This window comes from Choloepus didactylus, chromosome X, assembly GCF_015220235.1.
Source record: "Choloepus didactylus isolate mChoDid1 chromosome X, mChoDid1.pri, whole genome shotgun sequence".
NCBI classification, from domain to species: Eukaryota; Metazoa; Chordata; class Mammalia; order Pilosa; family Megalonychidae; genus Choloepus; species Choloepus didactylus.
The window spans coordinates 47,415,518-47,442,828 of record NC_051334.1 but is presented as its reverse complement, the minus strand read 5'-3'; the positions used below and the strand labels follow the sequence as shown (position 1 = coordinate 47,442,828).

The 27,311-nt window shown below is 37.2% G+C and overlaps 1 protein-coding gene across 5 annotated transcripts in view; it reads left to right on the top strand.

Annotated features, from left to right (window-relative positions):
* Positions 1 to 25,750, top strand: part of ZNF674 (zinc finger protein 674) — a 35,094-nt gene extending 9,344 nt beyond the window's left edge. For 4 of the 5 annotated variants that reach the window (XM_037821634.1, XM_037821633.1, XM_037821635.1 and 1 more), the window contains 3 exons: positions 53 to 179; positions 494 to 586; positions 23,102 to 25,750. In XM_037821634.1, the coding sequence (XP_037677562.1) occupies positions 53 to 179; positions 494 to 586; positions 23,102 to 24,588 (1,707 nt within the window). In that variant the 3' untranslated portion in view covers positions 24,589 to 25,750. The remainder of the gene's footprint in view (positions 1 to 52; positions 180 to 493; positions 587 to 23,101) is intronic. The other variant, XM_037821636.1, reaches the window with a different exon arrangement.
* Positions 25,751 to 27,311: the final 1,561 nt, after the last annotated feature.

The following is a 27,311-nucleotide window of genomic DNA, read 5'->3' as shown; positions in this document are numbered from 1 at the left end:
CCCAGTCCCTCATACTGAGCACTTTGGTCTAAAAAGGAATGTGCTGTTACAGGAATCATTGACCTTCAAGGATGTGTTTGTGGACTTCACCCTGGAGGAGTGGCAGCAACTGGACTCTGCTCAGAAGAATCTCTACAGGGATGTCATGCTTGAGAACTATAGCCACCTGGTCTCAGTGGGTAAGGAACCACTCCACGGAAGACTTAGAATGTACCAAGTAGTATCTTCCTTTCTAGCTGCTGTGCACTCAGGGGCTTCTGAAACCCTTCATGAGTGTGGGCTTAAGGCTCACCGTCAAGAGTTCATAATCCCTTGGACAAGGGACAGGATGTTTATGCCCTCGTCTTCTGTGTGAATGTTCTGTACTGAGGTCCCAACAGCCCTGTTCCTTGGCACTCACTGAGGCTGTACTATATCAGCCAGCAAGGAGGAGCTTGGTTCTGGAATGCCTCCAGTTTTGATAATGAAGTCCTGTGTCATTTCCCCTGAACAGGATATCTAGTTGCCAAACTAGATGCAGTCTTCAGGTTGGGACAAGAAGAGGCCTGGATGGCAGATGGAGAAAGCGCAGTGCAGAGTGGTCAAGGTGAGCCCTTGCCTGGCAAGTCATGCCAGGGGGGAAGAGGATCCCATTGGTCCCTGGGAGGTTAGCCTGTTGCATGTGCTCAGGAGGTCTTCTCAGGACCCTCAGACCTTTGGAAGTGACTCAGATCTGAGGAAATGAGCTGTTTCACAGCCAAATAGTGCCTCTACCTGATGCCCTCTTACAGTCTCCGTGTTCTTTGCTTGGGGTTAGACAGAGTGTGGCCACTATTTAGATTCCATCACTACCTTCCAGCATCCTGGATTGCTAGTGAGAAGTGCCAAGCCCACTTACATTCCTTTCCCTGCCCTCCTTTCAGGGCACCTTTATGATTTTCTCCCCTGCTTGGGCTTGTGCGTTTTTCACCAAACTAGGCACAGGTGTCCCAGTTTCCTCTTTTGGGCATGCTGTGAGCTCTTACACGCTGAAACTTTAGATCTTTTTTCTCACATCAAGGAATTTTCTTACATGATTTTTTTGGAGTTGGGTATGGACAAAAAAACTTTGATGGTAACCTTTAACTCTACCAGATCAGGTACCCTCCAGGTTCTTGTGTGCCCTCACTTTGTGGCTAAACGATGTGGCTAAACTTTGTGTGTCACCTTGACACACTTTTCTCTGTTTTCTCATTTTTATTTCTTCTCAAAAATCTAACTAGATTCTTCCTCTTAAGAGATTCCACCTCTTATCAATACTTCTCAATTAACTATTTTGGTTTTTTTGTTTTAGGTCTTTATTTAAAAAATAAATCAGTTGAGAGGACTTGACTCCCCTGGTGGAATGCTTTATGGGCAGTATTTTAGTCATGGATAGATCTGCTTTTTCTTGTCTTTTTTTTTTTTTTTTTTTTTTTTTTTTTTTGCTCTGGGCACTTCAGGTGTTCATCTGCCTCTTTGTGCTCCTCATTCACTGTACCCACTCAGTGGGCCCTTTGCCAAGTCCTTTTGGAGCACTGTTGCTCCTGAAAGTGTGAGTGTGGTCCAAGGGCCAGGCGCTGGGGCATCCCCTGAGCTCTCATTATTCGTGCAACATCTCAGCCCCACCCAGACCTCCTGAATCAGAATCTGCATTTGAACAAGATCCCCAAGGACCTGTAGGACACTCAAGTTTGAGAAGCCCTGCTTTGTGGAGCTGAGTTCCAGACCTCTGGCTGCAGTGAGATGCCGGCCCTCTGTTCTGCTGGTGACTCCCTGGAGGGCTTCCCCGGAGCCCACTGCTCCTCAGAAAATGGGCCTACTCCCTGCTCTGAGCTCCCTGCACTGGAATGTGGGGCTCCCACCTCGCTGTGGCTTCTCCCAGGAATGCCTTGATTTGTAATTCCTCTTTATGGATCAGTGCAGCCCCATATCTGCTGCCTCGTTGAAATTAGTCAGGATTCCTGGTCTGCTGGTAGCATGCTTCCTCATTTCCAGCGATACCTTAGAATGGTAATGGTTGTGTGCCATTGATTCTTTACTCTTGTTTCAGTGGTATCCTGGAAGAAAGGAAAACAAACCCAGGGAACAGTCTACCCTCTTAAATCAGAATTCTTTTATATTAAAAAATTCATTTTATTAAAAGTAATACCTGTGCACGTTCAGTCAAAAGCGAAGGTCAGAATATAAGCAAAAGTAATCTTGGAAGTAGTCCCAGTCCTACCACCCAAGGACAACCTTTTCCTTTTTTTTCTTGCAATTTTGTTGAGTTATATTCATGTACCATGAAGTCATCCAAAGTGTATAATCAGTTGTTCACTGTGTCACTATATAGTTGTGCGTACATCACCACAGTCAATATTTGAACATTTTCATTACTCCAGAAAAGAAAATACGATGAATAAAAATAAAAGTACCCATCCCCCCACCTCCACCCCCATTATTCATTTATTTATTTTTTTTTTTTACCCATTTGTCTACTCATCTGTCCATATAATGGATAAAGGGATTGTGAACCACAAGGTTTTCTACAGTCACACAGTCACACCATATAAGCTGTATAGTTATACACTTGTCTTCAAGAATGAAGGCTTCTGGGTTGCAGTTCAACACTTTCAGATATTTCCTTCTAGCTATTCTAATGCACTAAAAACTAAAAAGGGATATCTATATAATACATAAGAATAACCTCCAGAATGAACTCTTTACTCCATTTGAAATCTCTCAGCCCCTGAAACTTTACTTTGTTTCATTTCTCTTCTCTTGGTAAAGAAGACTTTATCAATCCAGCGATACTGGGTCCAGACTAATCCATGGGAGTCATGTCCCACATTGCCAGGGAGATTTATACCTCTGGGAGTCATGTCCCACGTACGGGAGAGGGCAGTGCATCTACCTGCCAAGTTGGCTTAGAGAGGCCACATCTGAGCAACAAAAGAGGTTCTCTGGGGGTGACTTAGGCACAGTTATAAGAGGCCTAGCCTCTCCTTTGTTTTAACAGGCTTCATAAGGGCAAGCCACAAAATTGAGGGCTCAGCCTACTAAATTGGCAGTCCCCAATGTTTTAGGGAATATAAGGAATTCCCCAGGTGGGTAAATTTAATATTTCCACATTTTTCCCCAATCTCTCAACGGGGCTTTGTAAATACATTTTTATTCTCTGCCCAGATTACTCTGGGATGTATTGGGTCTTCACACTAACCTGTACAAACAAACCAGATCTCACTCCCTCTTCAAGGTTCCATATATCCCTCTGTTTATTTTTTAAACATTCAATCCTAAGTAAACAGTCAGTGGTTCCCAATATAATCACATAGGTATGCATTCACAACCACAATCTATATGTAAACATTTCCATTTTTTCTGCAAAAAAAAAGGAGAAAAAAGAGGAAAGAAAAACAAAAGAAAAAAAAGATGAATAAAAAAATAAAAGAAAAAATAAAAAAAAATACATTAAAAAGTTCAGACAGCAACATCACCACCAAGAATCCCATATCACTCCCTTATATCCCCTTCTTAGGACATTTAGCTTTGGTATATTTCCTTTGTTACAATTGGTGGAGGCATATTGCAATGTTACTTCTAACTATAGACTCTAGTTTGCATTGATTGTATTTTTCCCCCAATACCATCCCATTTGCAACACCTTGCAAAGTTGTCATTCATTTGTTCTCCCTCATGTAAAAACAGTCTTATATTTGTACATTTAATCACCATCATTGACCACTCCAGGTTTCACTAAGTTACACAGTCCCAGTCTTTATCTTCTATCTTTCCTTCTGTTGTCTTACATGCCCGTAGCCTTCCTCTTTCAACCATACTCACACTCATCTTTTTTCAGTGTACTTACAATATTGTGCTACCATCATACAGTATTGTTCTATCTGTTTCTGGATTTATACAATCTATGCTGTTGAACATTCTGTACTCCTTCAGTATCAAATGCCTGATATATATCTTCTTTCTATCTCCTGGTAACTTGTGTTCTCAACTTTAACTCTCAAAGTTTGCTCATAAGTGTTAGTTCGTATTAGTGAGACCATACAGTATTTGTCCTTTCATTTTCTGGCTAGTTTTGCTCAACATAACATCCTCAAGGATAATCCATGTTGTTATATGCTTTGTGACTTTTTTTCTGTCCTACAGCCACATAATATTCTATCGTATGTATATACTACAGTTTGTTTATCCACTCGTCCATTGAGGAATTTGGGCTATTTCCATCTCTTGGCAATCGTGAATAATGCTACTATAAACACTGGTGTGCAAATGTCTATTCATGTCCTTGCCTTCAGTTCCTCTGAATATATACCTAGTAGTGGAATTACTGGATCATAAGGCAATTTTATGCTTAATTTCCTAAGGAACCACCACACTGCCTTCCAGAGTGGTTGCACCATTCTACATTCCCACCAATAGTGAGTAAGTGTGCCTCTTTCTCCACATCCCCTCTAGCACTTGTAATTTTCTGGGTTTTTTTTTTTTTTTTTTTTTTTGATAATGGTCATTCTAGTAGGTGTGAGATGATATCTCATTGTGGTTTTGATTTGCATTTCCCTAATAGCCAGTGAGTTGAGCATCTTTTCATATGTTTTTGAGCCATTTGTATTTCCTCTTTGGAAAAGTGTCTGTCCATGTCTTTTGCCCATTTTTAAATTGGATTGTTTGTCTTTTTGTTCTTGAGTTGTAGGATCTCTATATATATCCTGGGTATTAAACCCTTGTCTGATACATGGTTTCCAAATATTGTCTCCCATTATGTAGGCTGCCTTTTTACTTTTCTGGTAAAGTCCTTTGATGTACAGGTGTTCAATTTTGACGAGATTCCATTTATCTATTTCTTCTTTCACTACTTGCACTTTGGGTGTAAGGTCTAGGAAACCACCTCCTATCACAAGATCTTTAAGAAATTGCCCTACATTTTCTTCTAAAAGTTTTATGTCTTAGCTCTAATGTTTAGGTCTTTGATCCTTTTCGAGTTAATTTTTGAATAAGGTGTGAGGTAGGAGTCCTCTTTCATTCTTTTGGATATGGAGATCCCGTTCTCCAAACACCATTTATTGAAGAGGCTGCTCTGTCCCAGTTACGTTGGTTTGACCAGCTAACCAAAATCAGTTGTCCATAGATGAGACGGTCTATTTCTGAACACTCAATTCGATTCCATTGGTCAATATATCTATCTTTATGCCAGTATCATGCTGTTGTGACCACTGTAGCTTTGTAATATGCTTCAAAGTCAGGTAGTGTGAGAACTCCCACATCATTCCTCTTTATCAAGATATTTTTGGCTATTTGGAGCACCCTGCCTTTCCAAATAAATTTTGTTATTGGTTTTTTATTTCTGCAGATTAAGTTGTTGGTATTTTAATTGGTTTTGCATTGAATCTATAAATCAATTTAGGTAGAATTGACATCTTAACTATATTTAGTCTTCCAATCCTTGCACATGGTATGTCCCAAGGACAACCTTTTCTAAAAGTTTCTTTTTTCATTTCTTTTGGTGAGCACCTCTGTGTGTCTAGGTAACAACTTTAGATCTCTCTTTCTTGAATTTTCAGTTTTATCTCCTGTTTTGGTTTCCTGGCTGCTAAAAAAAGAGCATGCAGTAGATTGGCTTAAACAATGGAAATTTATTAGCTCACAATTTTGAGGCTAGGAGATATGCAAAATCAAGTCTTCATCAAGGCTATGCTTTCTCCCAAACGGCTGTCGTGTTCTGGGGCTAGCTGCTGGCGATCCTTGATCCTTGGCTTTTCTCTCATGTGGCAATGTACTTGGCGGCCTCTCCTGATTTTTCTTCTGATTGCTGTTGACTTCCAGCTCTGGCTTCTCCACATGTCTTCTCTCTGTGGCCTTCTTTAAAAGGCCTTCAGTAATAAGATTAAGAAGCATCTTGATTAAGCTGGGCCACACCTTAACTGACATAACCTCATCAAAAGGTCCTATTTTCAAGGGTCCATACCCACAGGAATGGATTAAGATTAAGAACTTGTTTTCCAGGGGTACGTAGCTCTAAGTCACCACATATCCCCTCTATGAAAAATAAGGATTTAGTCACTTACACTATGGCCCTTTGCTCCCTAGCTCTTCACATAGTTTTATTGTTCAGTTATCTCCTGATGGACCAGTTAGTGAACATTTGGGTTGTTTCTGGCTTTTTTGTTGTTGTTGTTAATATGAACAATGCTGGTATGAACATTCGGATACAGTACAGGTCTTTATGTGGACTTGTGTTTTCATATCACTTGGGTCAATACTTTCAGTAGGATTGCTTACTCATATTGTAATTGTATGTTTAACTTTATAAGACCCTACCAAAGTGTTTTCCAACGTGGCTGAACCACTTTTGTTTCCATCCCACAATGTGTGAGAATCCCTTGCCAGCACTTGGAATTGCTGGTCTTTCTAGTATGTGGGTAGTGGTGTCTCATTGTAATTTTTAATTTGCATTTCTCTAATGATTAATGATGTGGAGCATCTTTTCATGTGCTTATTTGTCATCTGTATATCTCCTTTGGGAACTTTATGATGTTATGTATTGCCATTTTTGTTTGTTAATAAATTGTGAGAGTTCTTTATATATTCTAGAGCAAGCCCTTTATCAGATATGTGCTTTCTAAGTATTTACTCAGCTGTGGCTTGTTTTTTCTTAACAGTGTCTTTTGCAGAACAGATGTTTTAATTTTTGATAAAGCCCAATTTTTCAGGGTTTTCTTTTATGATTCATGCTTTTTGTGTCCTATCAAACAAATCTCTATCTAACCGAGGATAAGAAAGAATTCCTTCTGTATTTTCTTCCAGAAGATTTATAATTTTAGCTCTTATATTTATGTCTATGGCATATAATATATATATGTAATATTTGTATTTGGTGTTAGTAAGGGTCAACTTTTTTTTTCACATGCATATCTAATTGTTCCAGCAACATTTTAGAAAAGCCACATTTTAGGAAAGACTATCCTTTCTCCATTGATTTGCCTTGGCACCCTGGTGGAAAATCAGTTGAACACATATGCGTGATCTATATGCCATTACCACACTTTTTAAATTAGTGTAGCCTTATGTAAGTGTTAAAATCAGATAGTGTGAGTACTCCAATTTTTTGCTTCTTTTATGTTCTGGCTGTTCTTATCCTTTGAATATTCATATAAATTTTTGAATCAGCTTGTCAAGTTTTACAAAAATGTTTACAGGGATTTTGTTAGGGATTACACTGGATCTGTGGAAATTGCTATATTAACAGTATTTAGTCTCCTGATTCATGATCATAGTATATCTTTCCATTTATTTAGGTCTTTTTAAATTTGTGTCAATAATATTTTGTAGTTTGGAATGCACCGTTCTTACCCATATTTTGTTCAATTCACCCCTAAAGTGTTTTATGTTCTTGTAAGATATTGTAAATGGTATTTTTTTAATATTTCAGTTTTCCATTTGTCATTGCTAGTTTGTAGAAATGTAATTTATTTTTGTATATTAATCTCGTATCCTGGGACCTTCATGAGCTCACACATTAGTTCTAGTAGCTTTTGTGTAGTTATCTTGGGATTTTCTAGGTAAATCATCATGTAGTTGTGAATAAGGACAGTTTTATATTTTCCTTTCCAAATCGTATGCCTTTTACTTCTTTTTCTTGCCTTATTGTACTGGTTGGGATATTCCTTAAAATATTGAATAGGAGTGGTGAGATTACATTGATTTGCAAATATTGAACTGGCTTTACATTTCCAGGATAAACCCCACTTGGTCATTGCATATTGGTTTTTTTTTTTTTTTTTTTTTTTTTTGGTATATTGCTAGACACAGTTTGCTTATATTTTGTTGAATATTTTTGAATCTATATTTATGTGGCATATTCATCTGTAGTTTTCTTTTCTCATACTGTTTTTGACTGCTTTGGGCATCAGCATTATCCTGGCCACATAGAATGAGTTGGGGCATGTTTCCTCTTCTGTTTTCTGACAGCATTTGCAGAGAAATAGCATTATTTCTTACATGTTTTGTAGACTTTATCAGTGAAACCATCTTGCCTAAGAGTTTTCTTTGTGGGTAGGTTTTGAACCACAAATTCAATTTTTAATAGTTATAGAGATATTCAGTTGACCCGTTTCTCCTTAAGAGAGCTTTGGTAGTTTGTGGCTTTGAAGGAATGTATCTGTTTCATTCTAAACTGTCTAATTTTTAACAAAGTTGTTTCATAACATTTCCTTATTATCCCTTTAACATTTGTAGGATATGTAGTGTTGTTCTCTATTATATTCCTGATATTGATAATGTCATCTCTCTTTTCTTGATCAGTCTGGCTAGAGATTTATCCATTTTATTGAGCTTTTCAAAAATCCGCATTAATTACATCACTTTTTTCCCATTTTTTCCCTATTTTTTTGATGTTTTGATTTATTTTCATTATTTGTAATCCATATCAAGAATTATGTTACATTTGAGCATAGAATAAAAATGTATTTGCAAAGCCACGTTGAGGGACTGGGGAAAAATATGGAAATATTAAACTTCCCCACCTGGGGAATTCCTGATATTCTTGCAAGCATTGGGGACTACCAATTTAATAGGACAAGCCCTCGATCTTGGGTCTTGCCCTTATGAAACTTATTCCTGCAAAGGAGAAGCTAAGCCTACTTGTAATTATGCCTGTGAGTCAACCCCAGAGAACCTCTTTTGTTGCTCAGATGTGGCCTCTCTCTCTAAGCCAACTCTTCAGGTAAACACACTGCCCTCCCCCCTATGTGGGACATGACTCCTAGGGGTATAAATCTTCCTGGCAATGTGGGATATGACTCCCAGGGATGACCCTGGCCCTGGCATCATGGGATTGAGAATGCCTTCTTGGACCAAAAGGGGGGAAGAGAAACCAAACAAAATAAAGTTTCAGTGGCTGAGAGATTTCAGATAGAGTTGAGAGGCCATTCTGGAGGTTATTCTTATGCATTATATAGATATCCCTCTTTAGTTTTTAGTGTATTAGAATAGCTAGAAGGAAATACCTGAAACTGTTGAACTATAATCCAGTAGCCTTGATTCTTGAAGATGATTGTATAACTATATAGCTTTTATGGTGTGATTGTGTAATTGTGAAAACTTACACTCCTTTTATCCAGTTTAAGTAAGAAGATGAGTAAGAAAATAAAGACAAAAAATAAATAAATAATGGGGGGGATATGGGATATGGGATGTTTTGGGTGTTCTTTTTTATTTTTATTTTTATTCTTGTTTTTTTGGAGTAATGAAAATGTTCAAAAATTGATTGTGGGGATAAATGCACAACTATATGATGATACCGTGAACCACTCATTGTACATTTTTTAAGATTATCTGATGATATGATATATGTCAATATTCAATAAAATTGCATTAAATAAAGAATTATATTACAGACAGAAGAGCATTTAGAACACATACATACATTTTTAAGAAGAATTACACAGCTAACATCAGAGTAATCACCACTCAGCTTGAGATAAAGAACTGGATTTAACCTCCATCCTGAATTTGGGGATAATTATTTCCATGATATTTGTTACAGCTTTGCCATCTGTCTATACATCCCCAGGCAATGTATTGTTTGAACATTATAAAAAATGAGTCATTTTGTATTTAGTATTTTGTGATGTGTTTCTTTTGCTCAATATTAGAGTTGTGAGATTCAGCCATGCTGAAGTGTGTAGATGTACTTTGTTCATTTTCATTGCAGGATAGTATTTAGTATGTGACTATTCCACAATTAAAAGACTTTGTTCTTCTCTTGAGGGATTTCCAGTTTAAGGCTATTATAGCCAATATTAATATTGCCATTATTTTACATATTTGCTGGAAACATTTGCTGCAAGAGCTTTTCTTGTGTATATGCCTAGGTTGAGGTAGCTCAGTTTTGCGGTGGTTGTTGGTTTGTAAAGTGTTTGTACCAGTTTACAATTTCACCAGCAGTGGCTGAGACTTTCCTTTGCTCCCTCCCCATCATTTAATGTTGTCAGGCTTTTACTTTTTGTCTTTTGACAGGTGTGTGATAGTATCTTCTTGTGATTGAAACTTTTATTTTTATGATTAGTAATGAAATTGGTCATTATTTCATGTCTTTGTAGAGAATTTGTGTCCCCATTTTCTGAAGTGCCTGTATAAGTCTTCTACCCATTTTTCTCATATGGTATTTGCCTTCCTCTTATTTATAGCAGTATTTAAATAGGGTATGTATTAGAAGTTAATTGCAAGTATTCTGTCCCAGTAGCTATCAGATTGTCTTTTGGCTGTCTTTCTTGTGTCTCTTGCTTTGCTGAATAGAGATTCTTTATATTTAATGTGGGTTTCTTCTAGACAGAATATGGTTGGATCTTGTGTTTTAACTCCTGTCTGACAATCTATCTCTTAATTGGTGTGTTTAGACCATTAATACTTAAGATAATTATTGATATTATCGATTTTAAGTCTACCATTTTATTATTTCTTTTCTGTTTGTCTCTCTTTCTCTCTTTTTTTCCCCAGTTATTGTTCTGCCACGCGTTCTTTTCTTTGGACTATTGAAATTTTTTGACTCAAACTTTTTATTTTGTGATAATTGTAAATTCACATGTATTTGTAAGAAATAATACAGAGTGATCTTGTGTATCGTGTACTCAGTTTCCCCCAATGGTAACATCTTGCAAAATTATGGTACAATATCACAACCAAGATATTGGTATGGATATTGTCAGGATATAGAATATTTCCATCCCCACAGTGATTCCTCATATTGCCCTTTTATAGACATACCCTCTTGTCTCCCAACCCTACCCCTTTCTTAGCCCCTGGCAATTACACAATCTGTTTTCCATTTCGATAATTTTGTCATTTGATGGATGTTATATAAATGGGATCATACAATATGTAACCTTCTGTGATTGGTTCTTTTCACTCAGCATAATTCTTTGGAGATTCATCCAGGCTTTTAGGTGTATCAATAGTTTGTTCCTTTTTGTTGCTGAGTAGTATTCCATGGTATGGGTGTATCATAGTTTATTTAAGCATTCATATGTTGAAGGACATCTAAGTTGTGTCCAGTTTTTGCTATTATGGATAAAGGTGCTATAGACATTCATGTACAGGTTTTTGTTTGAACATAAGTTTTCTTTGGGATAAGTTTCCAGGAGTACAATTGCAATTTAAATACTCCACTTCAACATATCTATTTACTGTTTCATTATTTCCTTTTTTTAAAAAAAAATTTAATGGTTTCTCTGGGGATTACAATATACATACCTAATCTTTCACACTATAGAGTTATATTTTAACACTTCAAGTAATATGTAGAAGGTTTATAACCATATAGGTTCCTTTACCTTCACTCCTTTATGTTATAGCTTCAACTGTATTACATCTATATACATTTTAACCCCCCCGATAATATTGGACTTTTTGTTTACAGCTCTTATATGTATCTTAAAAAATTCAAAAGGAGAAAAACAGTCTATTATTTTTACCCAGATATTTTACCATTTCTTTTATTCTTGATTTATTCCTGAAGTTCCATGTTTCCCTCTGATATCATTTCCCTTCACCCTGAAGAAGTTCCTATAGCATTTCTTTCAGGACAGGTCTGCTGGCCACAAAATCTCTTTCTTCTCCTACACTTGAGAATTCTTTATTTCATCTTCATTTTTGAAGGATATTTTCACTGAATATAGTTTTCTGAGTTGACAGTTCTTTTATTTCAGTACTTTAAAAGATGTTCCATTTCTCTTGAGCACTTGAAATGTGCCTAGTGTGACTAAGAAACTGAACTTTTAGTTTTATTTTATGTTACTTAATTCTAATTTAAATAGCCACATGTGGTTAGTGGCTACTGTATTGAGCAGAACAGATTTAGAAGTTTTAGAGAAAAATAAAACTTAAAATGGTATGAAGAATTTGGAAAATGCTCTTTCAAAAGCAACAATTATAGCTTTGGCATAAAGGATATCTGAGTTCTGAACAGAGAGAAGTATGTAAGGACACAGTGTTCTAGCCTGAGTGAAATAGATGATGTTTCTTTGGTGAATGCAAGCATGGAAACTTCAAGTGTTACTTCAGCTGGAGTAAAGTTTCACTTTCTAGACAGTTCTGGATTTTATCTGTAGAATTGTGGGTGTGGGCTCTGGACAGTTGTAGGTTTTTAACAATATAAATAACACTGTTGCATTGGATATATTTGACAGCACTCATCAATGGTCATGTACTGCCCGGATTTGATAAAAGAAAATAATAGGTAGATAATGATTTAGGTCCAAGGTAAAAAAATCTGATAAATTCTTTTAAAAATATATTTTTTTACAAAATATTACAAAGAGAAAATTATAGAGATAAATGCCACTATGCTCAACACCCAGCTTTATTAAATCTGTAACATTTTGCCATTTTTTAAATTAAATTCAGTTTTATTGAGATATATTCACATACCATACAATCATCCATGGTGTACAATCAGCTGTTCACAATGCCATCATATAGTTATGCATTCATCATCCCAATCTATTTTTGAACATTTTGCATACACCAGGAAGAATCAGAAAAAGAATAAAAAATGACAGTAAAAAAGAACACACAAATCATCCCCCCCATCCCACCCTATTTTTCATTTAGTTTTTTGTCCCCATTTTTCTACTCATCCATCCATACACTGGATAAAGGGAGTACAATCCACAAGGTTTTTACAGTCACACTGTCACCCCTTGTAAGCTACATTGTTATACAGTTGTCTTCAAGAGTCCAGGCTACTGGGTTGGGGTTTGATAGTTTCAGGTATTTACTTCTAGCTATTCCAATACATTAAAACCTAAAAAGTGTTATCTATATAGTGCGTAAAAACGTCCACCAGAGTGACCTTTTGACTCCATTTGAAATCTCTCAGCCACTGAAGCTTTATTTTGTTTCATTTCACATCCCCCTTTTGGTCAAGAAGATGTTCTCAATCCCACGATGCCGGGTCCAGATTCATCCCCGGGAATCATATCCTGCGTTGCCAGGGAGATTTACACCCCTCGGAGTCAGGTCTCACGTAGGGTGGAGGGCAGTGAGTGCACCTGCCCAGGTGACTTTTCTGGTAGTTTTTCAAGTAGTGACATGTGAAGGATCAGCTGTATTTGTAATATTTTGCTTTGCTGATACCATTTCCCTCTCTTCCACCTTAAAGATAACTTCTGTCCTGGATTTGGTGTTTTTCATTGCCATGCATATTTGTATTTTGTGTATCTATGAATATGTGTGTGTGCATATATGTGCATATATATATATATATATGTATATATGTATATGTGGGTGTATATATGTAAGTGTATAGGATTGTAGTATTGTCTTAACACTTTCAAGTTTGGTAATCTGGTGAGTGTGACTTGGTATCTCACTGTAATTTTTATTTCCCTGACTACTGGCAAAGGTGTTCATCATTCTATATGTTACTGACTATTTGGATTTCTTCTGGGGTTTCCCTATTCATATCCTTTATCTGTTTTTTTTGGTTGGGTTGTTTGACTTTTCTTATTGATTTGTGGAGATTCTTTATATATTCTAGATTTCAATTTTGTGTAGAGTCAATATCTTTTTTTAGTCTTGGTTGTTTATGGTGTTTTATAAGTAGAAGTTTTAATTTTAATGTAAGTAAATTTACCATTTTTAAAAAATAGTAACTCTTGTGTAATTTTAAGTAACTTCTTCTGGCTGATCTCATAAAAGTGTTTTCATATAATTTTCCCCTAAAAATTTAAAATTTTGCCTTTTATGTTCTTAAAAATCTGTCTGGAATTTGTTTTTATGTATCTTGTGAGGAAGAGAGTCAACTTTCTCGAATCCTTTCCACAGTAATATGCAATGCCCCCTTAGCCATATGTTAAGATTCCATATACGTGTGGGTCTGTTCCTAGGCTCTATTTTGTTCCATTGGTCTATTTGTCCCTTTGCTGTTGTGTTGTTATAACTTTTTACTAATGAGTTAAAATACAGAAAGTACTTAAAACAGTGACTGACACTTCATGAATGCTATGTAAGCATTAACTGTTGTTGTACCATTTATTTTTTGGTTACTGATGCTGTTAATAGCGAGTAGGATGAATCTCCCTTATCTGTTTTGACACTTTGGTCTTCCCTAGGAATTTTGGATTTGTTTGTTTAGTCGCACAAAAAAACCTGTTTGGGATTTCTCTTGCACCTGCATTGTCTTTGGAGATGAGTTGGGTGCATTGGAGATTGCCATCTTTACACTATTGAATTTTCCTATCAATGAACTTTTCTTTTCTTTTTCTTTTCTTTCTTTTATGTCATTTAGTAATGTTTTGAACTTATCTTTGGGAAGATCTTGCACATCTTTTGTGAAATTTATTCCTAGATACTTCTTAATTGTTGTGTGATTGGGACCTTTTTTCCTATTATACTTCCTAATTCGTAACTAGTAATGTATGAGAATGCTTGTGATATTTATATATTCATCTTGTGTATGGAAACTTTTCTGAATGCTTTTATTTAACTAACAGTTTTTGGATTCTGTTGGGTCTTCTGGTCTTCTGTGTAAACAGTGATCATCTTAAAGACAATTTGGTCCACTCCTTGTCAATTATACATTTTATTTCTTTGTCTTTTCTCATTGTGTGAGTCAGGACCTGTAGTATGATGTTTAACAGATGCAGTGACAGTAAGCTCCTTGTTTGTTCCTGAGTTCAATGGAAATAGGATGCGGGCAATGATAGTAGCATAATGATAGGCAATGTTTGAGTGCTTACTGTGCGCCAAAAATGCACTGTTCTTTATAATTTCCATATATTATTTAGTTTAATCCTCCCAGCAACCCAGTAAAGTACATCGTATTGTTATCCATTTCACAGAGGAGAAAATTGAGACACAGGGAAGTGATATAACTTCTAAAAGTTTCACCATTAAATAAAATATGTTCTGTAGTGTTTTGAAAGATACCTTTCATCAAAAACTCCATTTGTATTCCTAGTTTGCTAAGGCTTTAAAATCACTACCAAGTGTTGAATTTATCAAATGCTTCTCTTTTGCATCTATTGAGAAAATAATTTTTTCTCCTTTAGTCTATTAACAGTGTATTACCATAATAGATTTTCTGGTATTGGTCTGTTCTTGTGTTCCTGTGCTAAACTGTACTTAGTTGTGAAGCATTTTACTGTTTTAAATTCATTGAATTCTTTTTACTAGTCTTTAAGAGTTTTGCTTTAATGTTTGGAAGTGAGATAGACCTTTGACATTTCTTTTCTTGTACTGTCCTCATGTTCTGGTCTCCAAAGTTGTACTCACTGCATAAAATAGGGTACTTTTCCTTCTTCTAGTCTTTAAAACTGAATTGAGTGAAGCTTACCTGTTTCTTGAGAGTTTGATAACAATCATCTGCAAAATCATCTGGATATAAACCCTTTTATAAGGGTAAGACTTTTGAGTATGGAGTCAATTTTTAAAATAATTATTGACTCATTCATATTTTTTAATCTTCTGTCAGTTGCCATTTTCTTATGTTTCATCTGAGATTTCAGATTTCCGGATCTAGCAAATTTGATTTTTAAAAATTGATTTTATTTTTATCTCAAAGAAAATCATGCCTGAGGTTTAAAGAGTAAAAATTTTAAAAAGTGATAATACTTTTAAAAAAGGCAAGGGCATGCATGATAAACACAAAATTCAAGTTAGTGATTATCTATCTGAGAAGAAAGAGAATGAAATGGGCATGTGAAGAACTTCAAAGATAGTAATGGTTTGTTTTTTTAATGGGTGTTGGATACTCAGGTATATTTTTTTTTGTTTGTTTTCTTTTTTTTGTTTGTTTTGTTTTATAATAAATTTTATTTTGAAATAAGTTCAATCTTACAGGAACAGTTGCAAAAACAGTACAAACCCCATACATAGAACTCCATCATACCCCGATCCATCACCTTTAAGATCCTGTCACACCACCATCTCTTTCTTTCCCTCCCTCTCTCCCTCCCTCCCTCCCTCCCTAACACCCATCATCTATTGCTCTGTCCTCTGAACATATGAGAGCAAGCTGCACATATCTTTGAACAAACAATATAATTCACATATACCTTTCCCATGGACAAGAACATTATTTTATGCAATGTCATTAAGTGCAGCTAAGAAGTTCAAGAAATTCAACATTGATATAAAGCTTACATTCTATATTTCCTTTTTTTTTTCTTGTGTCCCGTCTGTGTCCCTTTGAGCCTCCTCTCCTCCGACCTCAGATCCCATCCAGGATCATCCTTGGCATTTAATTGTCATCTATTTAGACTGTCTTATTTTTTTTTTCCAATTGTGGAAAGATATATATAGCCTAAATCTTCCTATTCCACCCCTCCCTAGCATTCCCTTAGTGGGATTAATCACATTTAGAATGTTGCAATGCTATCGCCTTCTGACCATCCATTTCTAGAAGTTTCCCTTCACCCCAAACAAAAGCCCTACTCTCATTTCTTAACTCCCCATTGCCCCTTCCCCCACTTCTTGGAACCCCTACTCTACTTTTCATCTCTTTGGGCATATTCTCTGATACTTTCTTTGTGTTTACCCTGGGGCTTAAATTTAACCTCTTAAATCTATAACAATCTTGTTTTTCTTTGATACCAACTTAACTTCAATAGGACACGTAAACTGTGTTCCTGTACTCCTCCATTCCCCCACCTTTATGTAGTTCTTGTCAAAAATTACATATTTTACACTGAGTCCAAAACCACCGATTTATCATTACAGTTTATGTATTTTAGATCCTGTAGGAAGTAAATAGTGGAGTTATAAATCAACAATCCAGTAGTATTGGTATTTATATTTACCATGTGATCTTTACTGGAAATCTTTATTTCTTCATGTGGTTTCAGTCAATTGTTTCGTGTCCCTTCCTTTCAGCCTGCTTAGGACTGATCTACTGGTGATGAAGTCCCTCAGCTTTTGATTATCCGGGAGTGTTTTCATCTCCCCCTCATTTTTATCCTTCAGGTGTTTGTGAATTCTCCAAGTCTCTGATGGTTATTGACTTCTATTTGTATTCCATTGTGGTCAGAGAATGTGCTTTGAACAAATTCATTTTTTTGTTTTTTATTTTATTGAGGCTTGTTTTTATGTCCCCGCATGCAGTCCATTCTGGAGAAAGATCCGTGATCACTAGTGAAGAACGTGTGTCCTAGTGACCTGGGATGTAATATTCTATATATGTCTGTTGAAATTCTCTATATCTCTCTCTGATTTCTTTGTTTCTCTGTTGGTAGGGCTCCCTTTAGTATCTGAAGTAGGGCAGGTCTTCTATTAGCAAACTCTCTCAGCATTTGTTTGTCTGTGAAAAATTTAAGCTCTCCCTCAAATTTGAAGGAGAGTTTTGCTGGATAAAGTATTCTTGGTTGGAAATTTTTCTCTCTCAGAATTTTAAATATGTCATGCCACTGCCTTCTCGCCTCCATGGTGGCCGCTGAGTAGTCATTACTTAGTCTTATGTTGTTTCCTTTGTATGTGGTGAGTTGCTTTTCTCTTGCTGCTTTCAGAACTTGCTCCTTCTCTTCAGTATTTGACAGTCTGATCAGAATATGGCTCGGAGTGGGTTTATTTGGATTGATTCTATTTGGAGTTCGCTGGGCATTTATGCTTTGTGTATTTATATTGTGTAGAAGGTTTGGGAAGTTTTCCCCAACAATTTCTTTGAATACTCTTTCTAGACCTTTACCCTTCTCTTCCCCTTCTGGGACTCCAATGATTCTTAAATTTGGACGTTTTATTTTATCTATCATATCCCTGAGATCCATTTCGATTTTTTCAATTTTTTTCTCCATTCTTTCTTTTGTTCTTTCATTTTCTGTTCTGTGCTCCTCGAGGAGGCTGAGTTGTTGTTCAACCTCCTCTAATCTTGTATTATGAGTATCCAGAGTCTTTTTAATTTGGCCTACAGTTTCTTTAATTTCCATAAGATCTTCTATTTTTTTATTTACTCTTGCAATATCTTCTTTATGCTCTTCTAGGGTCTTCTTTATGTCTTTTATATTCTGTGCCATGCTCTTCTTCAAGTCCTTTATATCCTGTGCCATGCTCTCATTGCCTGTCTGTAGTTCTTTGATTAATTGGGCCAAGAACCGTGTGTCTTCAGATCTTTTGATTTGAGTGTTTGGGTTCGGGTTCTCCATGTCGTCTGGTTTTATCATATGCTTTAAGATTTTCTGTTGTTTTTGGCCTCTTGGCATTTGCTTTACTTGATCTTTAATTTGTTAGAATTGCAGCTTGGTGACATACACTTTCTCTAACTAACCAGCAGATGGTGTCCGTGAGTCACTTATTCCCCTCAAGTCAGTTCTCCCCAACTTTGTGGTGTGTGGGGATCTGATTCTTGTGGGGTCCAATTGGTGCACTTAATTTGGGTATGTTGTTGGTGCTGTCTGCCCTCAATGAGGGGCGTGTGCCTGAGCGGTTAGGGAGGAAGGGCAGGTTTAATAGTCAAACCTCCCAGGTGTTCCCGGAGATATAAGGCTGTTCTCTGCCCCTGACCCAAAAGTCCTTGGTATTGGCGTAGGTTACCTGGGATTTCCGAGTGGTTCCCCCCTCCCTGCTGTGCTTTTCCAGGACCTCTGCTGAGGCAGGGAGGGCCGTGCCACATCACAAGTGAGCGCCGGCCTCCAGGGAAGCCCTGGGCCACTGAGCTGTGTAGGGGTGTTCCCAGCCTGCTTCGAAGATGGTTGAATGGGACACGTTAACTTCCCCCTTTCCGCACAGCTCTGCCCTCCCAGCTCTGAGACAATCAGCTGTGGGTGTATTCAAGGCCACTGTCCACAGCCGATATTGTGTTGTGTGAGCGGTGCTGCGGGAAAGACTCCCTGTCAGGCTGGGTTTCTTGGCTCGGCTCTGTGCTGTGTGTTCGGCCCCAGGCAGGAGTAGCCCCACCCGCTGGGGAGAAGGCTGCAAGTCGTGCGTTTTTTGTTTTTTTTTTTTCTCCCCTTTTGGCTCCCCTTTGCTCCCCTGGACCCGAGACAATCAGCAGTGGGTGTGGGAAGGGGTATCCTCCACCCCAGACACCGAGGCGTTAGTCCAGACCGCCCCCGTCTTATCTGCGGCTGTTCCCGGGCTTCTTTTTTTTTTTTTAAATGCCAACCCACCGTTTCCCCACACCTCATCGTGGCCGAGGGACTCAGCCAACTCAGTCACTCATTTCAGAATGCAGACTCCTGGTTTCACCAAACGCACGTTCCCTGTGGCTTTAGCAGACCTTGTCCGGCTGGTGCTACTCTGGAAGGGGTGTTCTGGGTCACTTTCTGGTTTTTTATCTAGTGTTTTCCACGGAGGTGATTTTTGGTCTGTCTCACCTAGCCGCCATCTTGCTGACTCCTATTTTTATATCACTATTCTCTATAACTTATATATATCTTACCAATATTATTTAAAATTTCCTGCTATGGAAGATTAGGATTTAGCTCACTTCATTGCCTTCTGCACCACTACCCCCGATTATATGATTATACCATAAATTTGGTTTTCATCAATACTATTGGTTACAATATGATGACTATATAAATGCTGTACTCACCTGCACCATGTAGTAATCTATGATTAATTTACCTTTCCTATGTAACTTTTTGTTTTCTTTGGTTAATTGTTTGGTTTATTTCATTTGCTTATTTCCCTATATACTTACCACCATTTCAACTTAAACACTACATCATTAGTTGTCTAGAGTGACTCTGGAATATTTTCTGAGATGTCAAGTGATTTATCAATTTCATATCCTTGAGTTTGTCTAGAGCCTTCTGATCTACCTCCATCTGGGTAGATACTCCTTGTTCCTTCTTGTACAACTGTCATTCTGAGATCTTTCCCCATCATTCTGGGGATTCCATTTATTTTCTCCATTGTTGGATTTCTTGTTTTCTTTATGCCATCTCTTCTTTTTTTCATTTTTTATTATGGAATATAATATATATACATAAAAGTGATAACTTTCAAAGTGCAATTTAACAAGTATTTAGAGAGCAATTTTCAAAGAATGTTATGGGTTACAGTTCCACAGTTTCAGTTATTTCCTTATTGTGAAATATAGCATATATGCAGAAAGGTGATAACATTCAAAGTATTATTTAACAGGTAGTTATATAGGAAATTTCAAAGAATGTTATGGGTTATAGTACCATAGTTTCAGTTATTTCCTTATCATGAAATATAACATATATACAGAAAGGTAATAACTTTCCAAGTACAATTTAACAAGTAGCTGTAGGGCAAATTTCAAAGAATGTATGGGTTACAGTTCCACCATTTCAGTTCTTTCCTTCTAGCTATTCTAATACCCTAGCAACTAAGAAAAAACATTATATGAAGATTCAGTATTCGTAATGCTTTGTTATATTCTGTCTTATCTGATGCTACCCCTTCCTCTAGTTTAATCACTTTCCCGATCTTCAGGGATGTCTAGGCAGTGATCACCCTAACCTGTTCATGTTGAAAAGGGGTGTCAACATTATGGAAAAGGGAGATGCATCTGGTTGATGTTCTTGAAGAGGCTGTTGCCTCTGGGTTTTGGGACTTATCTGGCATAGGAACACTCAGGAGGATTTAAGTTTCTGAAAAATAAACTTGGTGAGTGAAACTTTTATAGAGTCTCAGATAGGGACCAAGGTATTCTTTATGGTATATCTAGCTGAAGCTTGCACAGGAATAACCTCCAGGACAGCCTCTTGACTCTATTTGAATTCTCTTGGCCACTGAAACCTTTTTTTGTTGCCTGTCTTTCACCCCTTTTGGTCAAAAAGGCATTCTCAATCCGTCAATGCCAGGGTCAGTGTGCCATGTCTTCTTCCTCATTTCATTGGAGCACATTCTTCAGTACTTTCTTAAGAAAGGAGGCAGGTCCATAGGAGGTGAATTTTTTTTTGAGATTTTTAAATGTCTAAAAGTCTCTGTTATACTCTCATCCTAGATAGAGTTTGGCATGGACTAGAGTTCTTGGATGGAAATTTCTTTCCCTTAGACTTTTGAAGCACTGCTGCATTGGATTCTGATATCCAGTGTTCGTTTTGAGAACTCTGAAGCTGTTCTGATTATTGATACTTTGTTTGCAACCTGAGTTTTTATCTCTCTGTAAGCTTGTAAGATTTTTTCTCTTTATCTCAGGTGCTCTGACATTTTGCCACATTCCTTGATATGGATTCATTTTCACCAATATTGCTGGGTACTTGGTAGGGGGTAAACCCCAGCAGGGATAGTTGCCCCCTTCTCTTGCAAAGCCAAGATGCTGCAGGGAGAGGCAGCTGCATTTCAAGTCCAAGTGGCAAGCAAGCCTTTTTTTAAAAAAAAAAAAAAAAAAACCCTTTTCACCTTTTTGGGTGGAGATTTCAAATTGGCCCCCACTCAAAATAGACGCAAAATAGCCACATGAGAAAATCCTCAGCCTCTAAGGGTCAGGCATACAGACTCTAAAAGGAAAACTGGTGATTAGTGCCCCAGGCAGGCAAACTAGTCTTATCAACATGGGGAACATTCCAAAGTCAAGTTTCCAGACTTTAGCCAGGAGCCAACCCTGCAAGTAGGCCTTTCTAAAAAATAGCAACCACAGGCTTGCTTTGATAACTCTTTCCTGTACATCACCTTTACTGGTACTCTTTATTTATTTGTGTAGTTTGAGTTACCATATAGTGTCCCTTCTTTTCTTGTTACTGAGTTCCAAGTTAGGTCAAATAATGATGGTGCTCTGGGGATAGGGCTTTTGGTGGAGCTTCAAAACAGGTTAGCCCTCTCTGGTGGCTGTGAGGCTGCCAGTTTTCATAGCTCCTGTGTCACAGAGTTGGGTGGAGTGGGATGTAAGTAGAACCAAGTTCTTATTGGCTGTTCTTTCTGACATTCAGTGATTTTTCTTGATTTTATTTGATGTATGCCTTTTGGTAATTTCCAAAGTCCAGAAATGGATGAATTTGATAATTTTGCTTTTTACTGGGGAGGGGATTTACAGAGATCTTCATTGCTATTCCAGAAGTTCTGCTTCAAGGCATTTCTTTCAAAACTGCAGGAAAGTACAGAGAATCAATCCAAATTCCCCCAAATCCAAATTTCCAAGTGTCAGCCAAAGGCCAGCTTTGTGAGCTTACCTTTCTAATTATAGCAGTAAGGGATGCTATGTTAACCCTTTTCTTGGCACATTTCCCATCTTCTTTTCTCTCTCTTCTCTTGAACCTATATTGGAACTTTTATTATATTTGTATTTCTCTTATATTTCCATTTCTTTCTGTCTCTATTTTACATTCTGGGTGATTTCCCAAGATCTGTCATCTAATTCATTAAATCTGTCTTCATCTTTGACTAGTCTAATATTCAACCTCTCTATTTAGAGTTTCTTATGCCTGTATTTTAAAAAAAATACAGATTGTTCTATTAGCTACAGTTAGGAATGAGAGTATCTTTAAATATATCTGCTGATTATCCTTCATGATGGTTCATTTCCTTTTGAGATTGATCATTTTTTATTGTGAACTCCTCTTCAGTGAGTTGGTTTTCTGTGGAAGTTCTGTGTTCCCTGAGTTATAAAAACATCATAATATAGCTGTTTTGGAAAGTTTGCCACTTCTAAGAGCCTACTAATACATGACTAATTTTTATGTTAATTTTCCAGCTTGTGGGCTCTGTACTAAGGTTGTATCATTTGGATTGAGGTACAGAACTAGGCTTTTGATTTCTTACGTATAACATCTTTCTTGCCAATTTCCTTGGCCAGTGGGGAGTCTTTATAGTTCCCGTTTAATAAGCATGGAAGCCCCTTTTGATTCTAGTTTGAAGCAGAAATTAAGTTCTAGTTTTCTGAACATTTGTACCCTATGGTCTGGATTCTCCCTGCCAAGCCTCACAGCTTCAATTTCTGTTCACCCCATCACTGTACATTCCTATTTCATTTCTGACAATAATAAATTTATTTTCTTGGTTTTGAGCTTGGCTGCATACTAAATTATTTTTTTTAATTTGGGCCAGCATTTCTTTGTATTTGTAGTCAGGAGAGATGGTGGGTGTGGGGCAGCCCAGTCATATTGTTAGGAGGTCAGAGAAGGATATTTATGAATTAATTTTATCCCATAAAGTTATGGTGGCAATATTTACAACTATGACATTTCATTGTATTTTTTTCTAGAAGTCTGTCAAGTTGATGACCAGATAGATGACTACAAGGAAAGCCAAGACAATCCTCTGTGGCAAGTTGCATCCATAGACAAGAGAACACTGAAGGATGAAAGTGGTCAAGAATGCAGAACATGTAGAAAATTCATTTATCTGAGCACAGGCTTTGTTTCTATAGGAAAAAGTCTCCCTAAATTTCATTCATGTGGAAGGTGTTTAAAACATAATTCAAACTTTCTTAGTCAAAAGAGAAGCTATGTAAGAAAGAAAGACGATGAAAGTAAGACACATTGGAAATTGTGCTTCCATTCTAGTCTTGATAAAGCTCAACCTGGAGAGAAGTTCTTTGAACCTAATCAACATGGAAAAGCCCTCCAACATAAGCAAACCCTTAATAAAAGTCAGCGAATTCAAACTGGGGAGAAACTCTTTGAATGTACTGAATGTGGGAAAGTGTTTATCCAGAAAGCAAACCTTGTTGTGCATCAGAGAACTCACACTGGAGAGAGACCTTATGAATGCTGTGAATGTGCAAAAGCCTTCACCCAGAAGTCAACTCTCATTGCACACCAGAGAACTCACACAGGGGAGAAGCCCTATGAATGCAGTGAATGTGGGAAAACCTTTATTCAGAAGTCAACTCTAATTAAACATCAGCGAACTCATACAGGAGAGAAGCCATTTGAATGCAGTGAATGTGAAAAAGCCTTTAAGAGTTCATATCACCTTATCAGACATGAAAAAACACACATTCGAAAAGCATTTTATAAAGGTTCCAAATGTGGTAAGACCAGCCTTACATATCAAAGGACTCATACAGGTGAGAAACCTTTTGAGTGCGGTAAACATGGGAAAGATATTGATGAGAAGCTCACCCCCATTGCACGTGAGAAAGTTTATTCGAAAGAGAAACCTAATGAGTGCAGTAAATGTGGGAAAAGTTTCAGAGGAAAATCACACCTCTCTGTGCATCAAAGAATTCACACAGGAGAGAAACCTTATGAGTGCAACATATGTGGGAAGACTTTCAGTGGAAAGTCACACCTCTCTGTACATCATAGAACTCATACAGGCGAGAAACCCTATGAATGCAAAAGATGTGGGAAAGCCTTTGGTGAGAAGTCAACCCTTATTGTACATCAAAGAACTCATACAGGAGAGAAACCCTACAAGTGCAATGAATGTGGGAAAGCTTTCAGTGAGAAGTCACCACTGATTAAACATCAGAGAATTCATACAGGAGAGAGACCCTATGAATGCAGTGACTGTGGGAAAGCCTTCAGTAGGAAGTCAACTCTCATTAAACATCAGAGGATTCATACCGGGGAAAAACCCAATGAATGCAGTGAATGTGGAAAAGCCTTCAGTGTGAAATCAACTCTCATTGTACATCACAGAACTCATACAGGAGAAAAACCTTATGAATGCAGGGAATGTGGGAAAGCCTTCAGTGGGAAGTCAACTCTTATTAAACATCAAGAGAAGTCATGCAAGAGATAAAATCTTTGAATATACTTGATACTTGAGATTGGGATAATTTTACCAGTAGTTTTACCTCATTGTATTATATACCAAATCCTTCATCCTGGGGAGTAACCTTGTAAATCTAAAGAATATCAGAAATTATTTATATATTTGTTTAATGTTCATTTAACTTCATAAAAGGCAGAAAGCATGCAATAAATATGATAAATTCGAAGAATTGTATATCAAAGATTCTTAAAGGGGCAAAACTGTAAGTGTCCTAATATGGTAAATCGTAAGAAAGAATTTAAATAACATTGTCTAAAAGAGTATGCTGATGAAAAATTTAATGAGTTCATAAAACTGTGTTAGAAATTATGAGGGAAATCATGTTCCAGCTTCTGTAACAAGCATTTTGTGGAAAAGGCTGCAGAAGTTGCAAACAAGCATTCAATTATAAAGTTATGTTCACTGTGGGGTAGAGTATGAAGTTTTTGAAAGGAGAACAATATATACAAAATATATCTGTCCTTGCTGGGGCAACCTCCCACGTTTATTCCTTAAACAAATAGAAAAAGTGCTTCCTTAAATAGGGTGAGAGATGAGTCAGCAGGATCCCCAAAGCAAAGGAACTCAGACAGGAGAGCTTATACCTACTCTTCCCTCTTCAGAGCAAAAAGCAAACTTCTTACAGAAAAGGCATATAGGAAGCTTTGATGTGCCTTGCTTGAGAACAATGATTACAACTTATTGTTCTGTCTTTTCTGTATTATGTTTGAGGATTTGGGGTAATGTCCATAGTAAGCTGTTAAGTGAAAAATATTTTAAAACGGTGTACTGTATGATTTGCATTGTATAAAATACACAGAGAGAGGAAGGATATGCACCATTATGATAACAGTGTTTCTGGGTGGTAGGAATATAGGCAATTTTATGATTAGTGAAAGTTTTATATATATATATATATATATATATATATATATATACACACACACACACATATATATTTGTATTATGTCTCTTTTAGCCATGTGCGTGTGCATTTGCGTGTGTTTGTGTAGATAGAGAAAAAAGCTAGGAAGAAAATATGCCATGTTAAGTATGTTACCATTTTGAGTACTGGAATTCTTGATTATTTTAAATTCTTTTTTAAATGTAGTCTCCAGGAACTACCAATAAAATATATTGTTTAAAGTAACCTTGTGCATACTTTGATGATTCTGTCTTCCCATCTGTTTTCCCTTTCAGCCTTGTCTTTAATATATGACATTATCCTCTTGTAAAGATGACCCCATTTTCACATGTGTACATATTCTCTATTATTTTTTTCATGTGATTATGGTGATGAGTATATATTTTGCATCTTTAAGAATGAGTATCCTGTAATTTTAAAATCTGGAAGTGATTTTTCTGATAAAAATTAAAATATCTCTGTAGTTTTTTACTCTGTCTTCACCAAATCCTGTGACATAAAACACAGTTTACAGATAAGGAAAGATGAAGTGAATGGAAAAGATAGCACAAGTAATGAGACAAAACTGACTTCTGACACCAAATACAAAGCTCTTTTCACTATATTAGTGACTGCTGAATGTTTGCATTCCCTGTCTTCTTCCTCTCCCGTTGTCACCAGATGTGGTGGACACACCATAAGATAACCCCAATGATCTATGCCATATATGATACACTACTCTTGGATGCAGGCAGAACCTGTGACTTCTAGCCAGTAGATTATGCAAAAGTGATGGGATGTCACTCCCATGACTATAGTACATTGTATAAGACTACCTTAGCAGACAGAAGTGAGATTTTCCTTGCTTGTGTGATGAGGAAATAGCCATGGTGAGGAAGCCCTGTGTGGCAAGAAACTAGGTGCCTTCTAGGACCTGAGGTATCCCTGAGCACCTAAGGCAGCTGGGACTTGAATGACAAGACCCTGGAGACAAGAAAAGTGGAGAGAAGTAATCCCAATAGTCTCAGCTACTTTTCCTCTGAAGGAGTTCACTGACTTGGTAAGTGGCATGGAAAAAATTTGGAGATAGCAGCCAAATGGCTGAGGTACTAGTCAGCGCTTTCAGCAGTATTATATACCAGAGCGATCAAACCTGTAGTTTAGATCCTACCAGTGTTGATGGGCCCTGGTAAATACCACAGGCTTTCAGTTGGAACCTCAGAAGGACGTTACTTAGGAATTAGGGGGAAGTAAAAATAGACCAGGTCTTAAAATGATCGATCATCCAACTTGAATTAGCTCACTAGCTAACTGAATTAAGGTAATCTGTCCTGACTATAATTGCCTGTCAGAAACTAAAGGTCCTCTAGAGGCTCTACAGTTTCTCATACCTAGTAACTTTCAATCAAACATTTCTAGGCATACCCAGAGTCAGGACTAAGAAAAAAGTAGTAGAAGCACACCTGCAGATAATTCAGGTATGAGTTACAAGTTATGGACTTTGTGAATAATATGACTGCTCCAGTTTGCTAATGCTGCCAGAATGAAAAACACCAGAAATGGATCAGCTTTTATAAAGGTGGTTTATTTGGTTACAAAGTTACAGTCCTAAGGCCATAAAGTATCCAAGGTAAGTCATCAAAAATCGAGTACCTTCACTGGAGGATGGCCAATGGTGTGCGGAAGACCTCTGTTAGCTGGGAAGGCATGTGGCTGGCGTCTGCTCCAGAGTTCTGGTTTTAAAATGGCTTTCTCCCAGGATGTTCCTCTCTAGGCTGCAGTTCCTCAAAAATGTCACTCTTAGTTG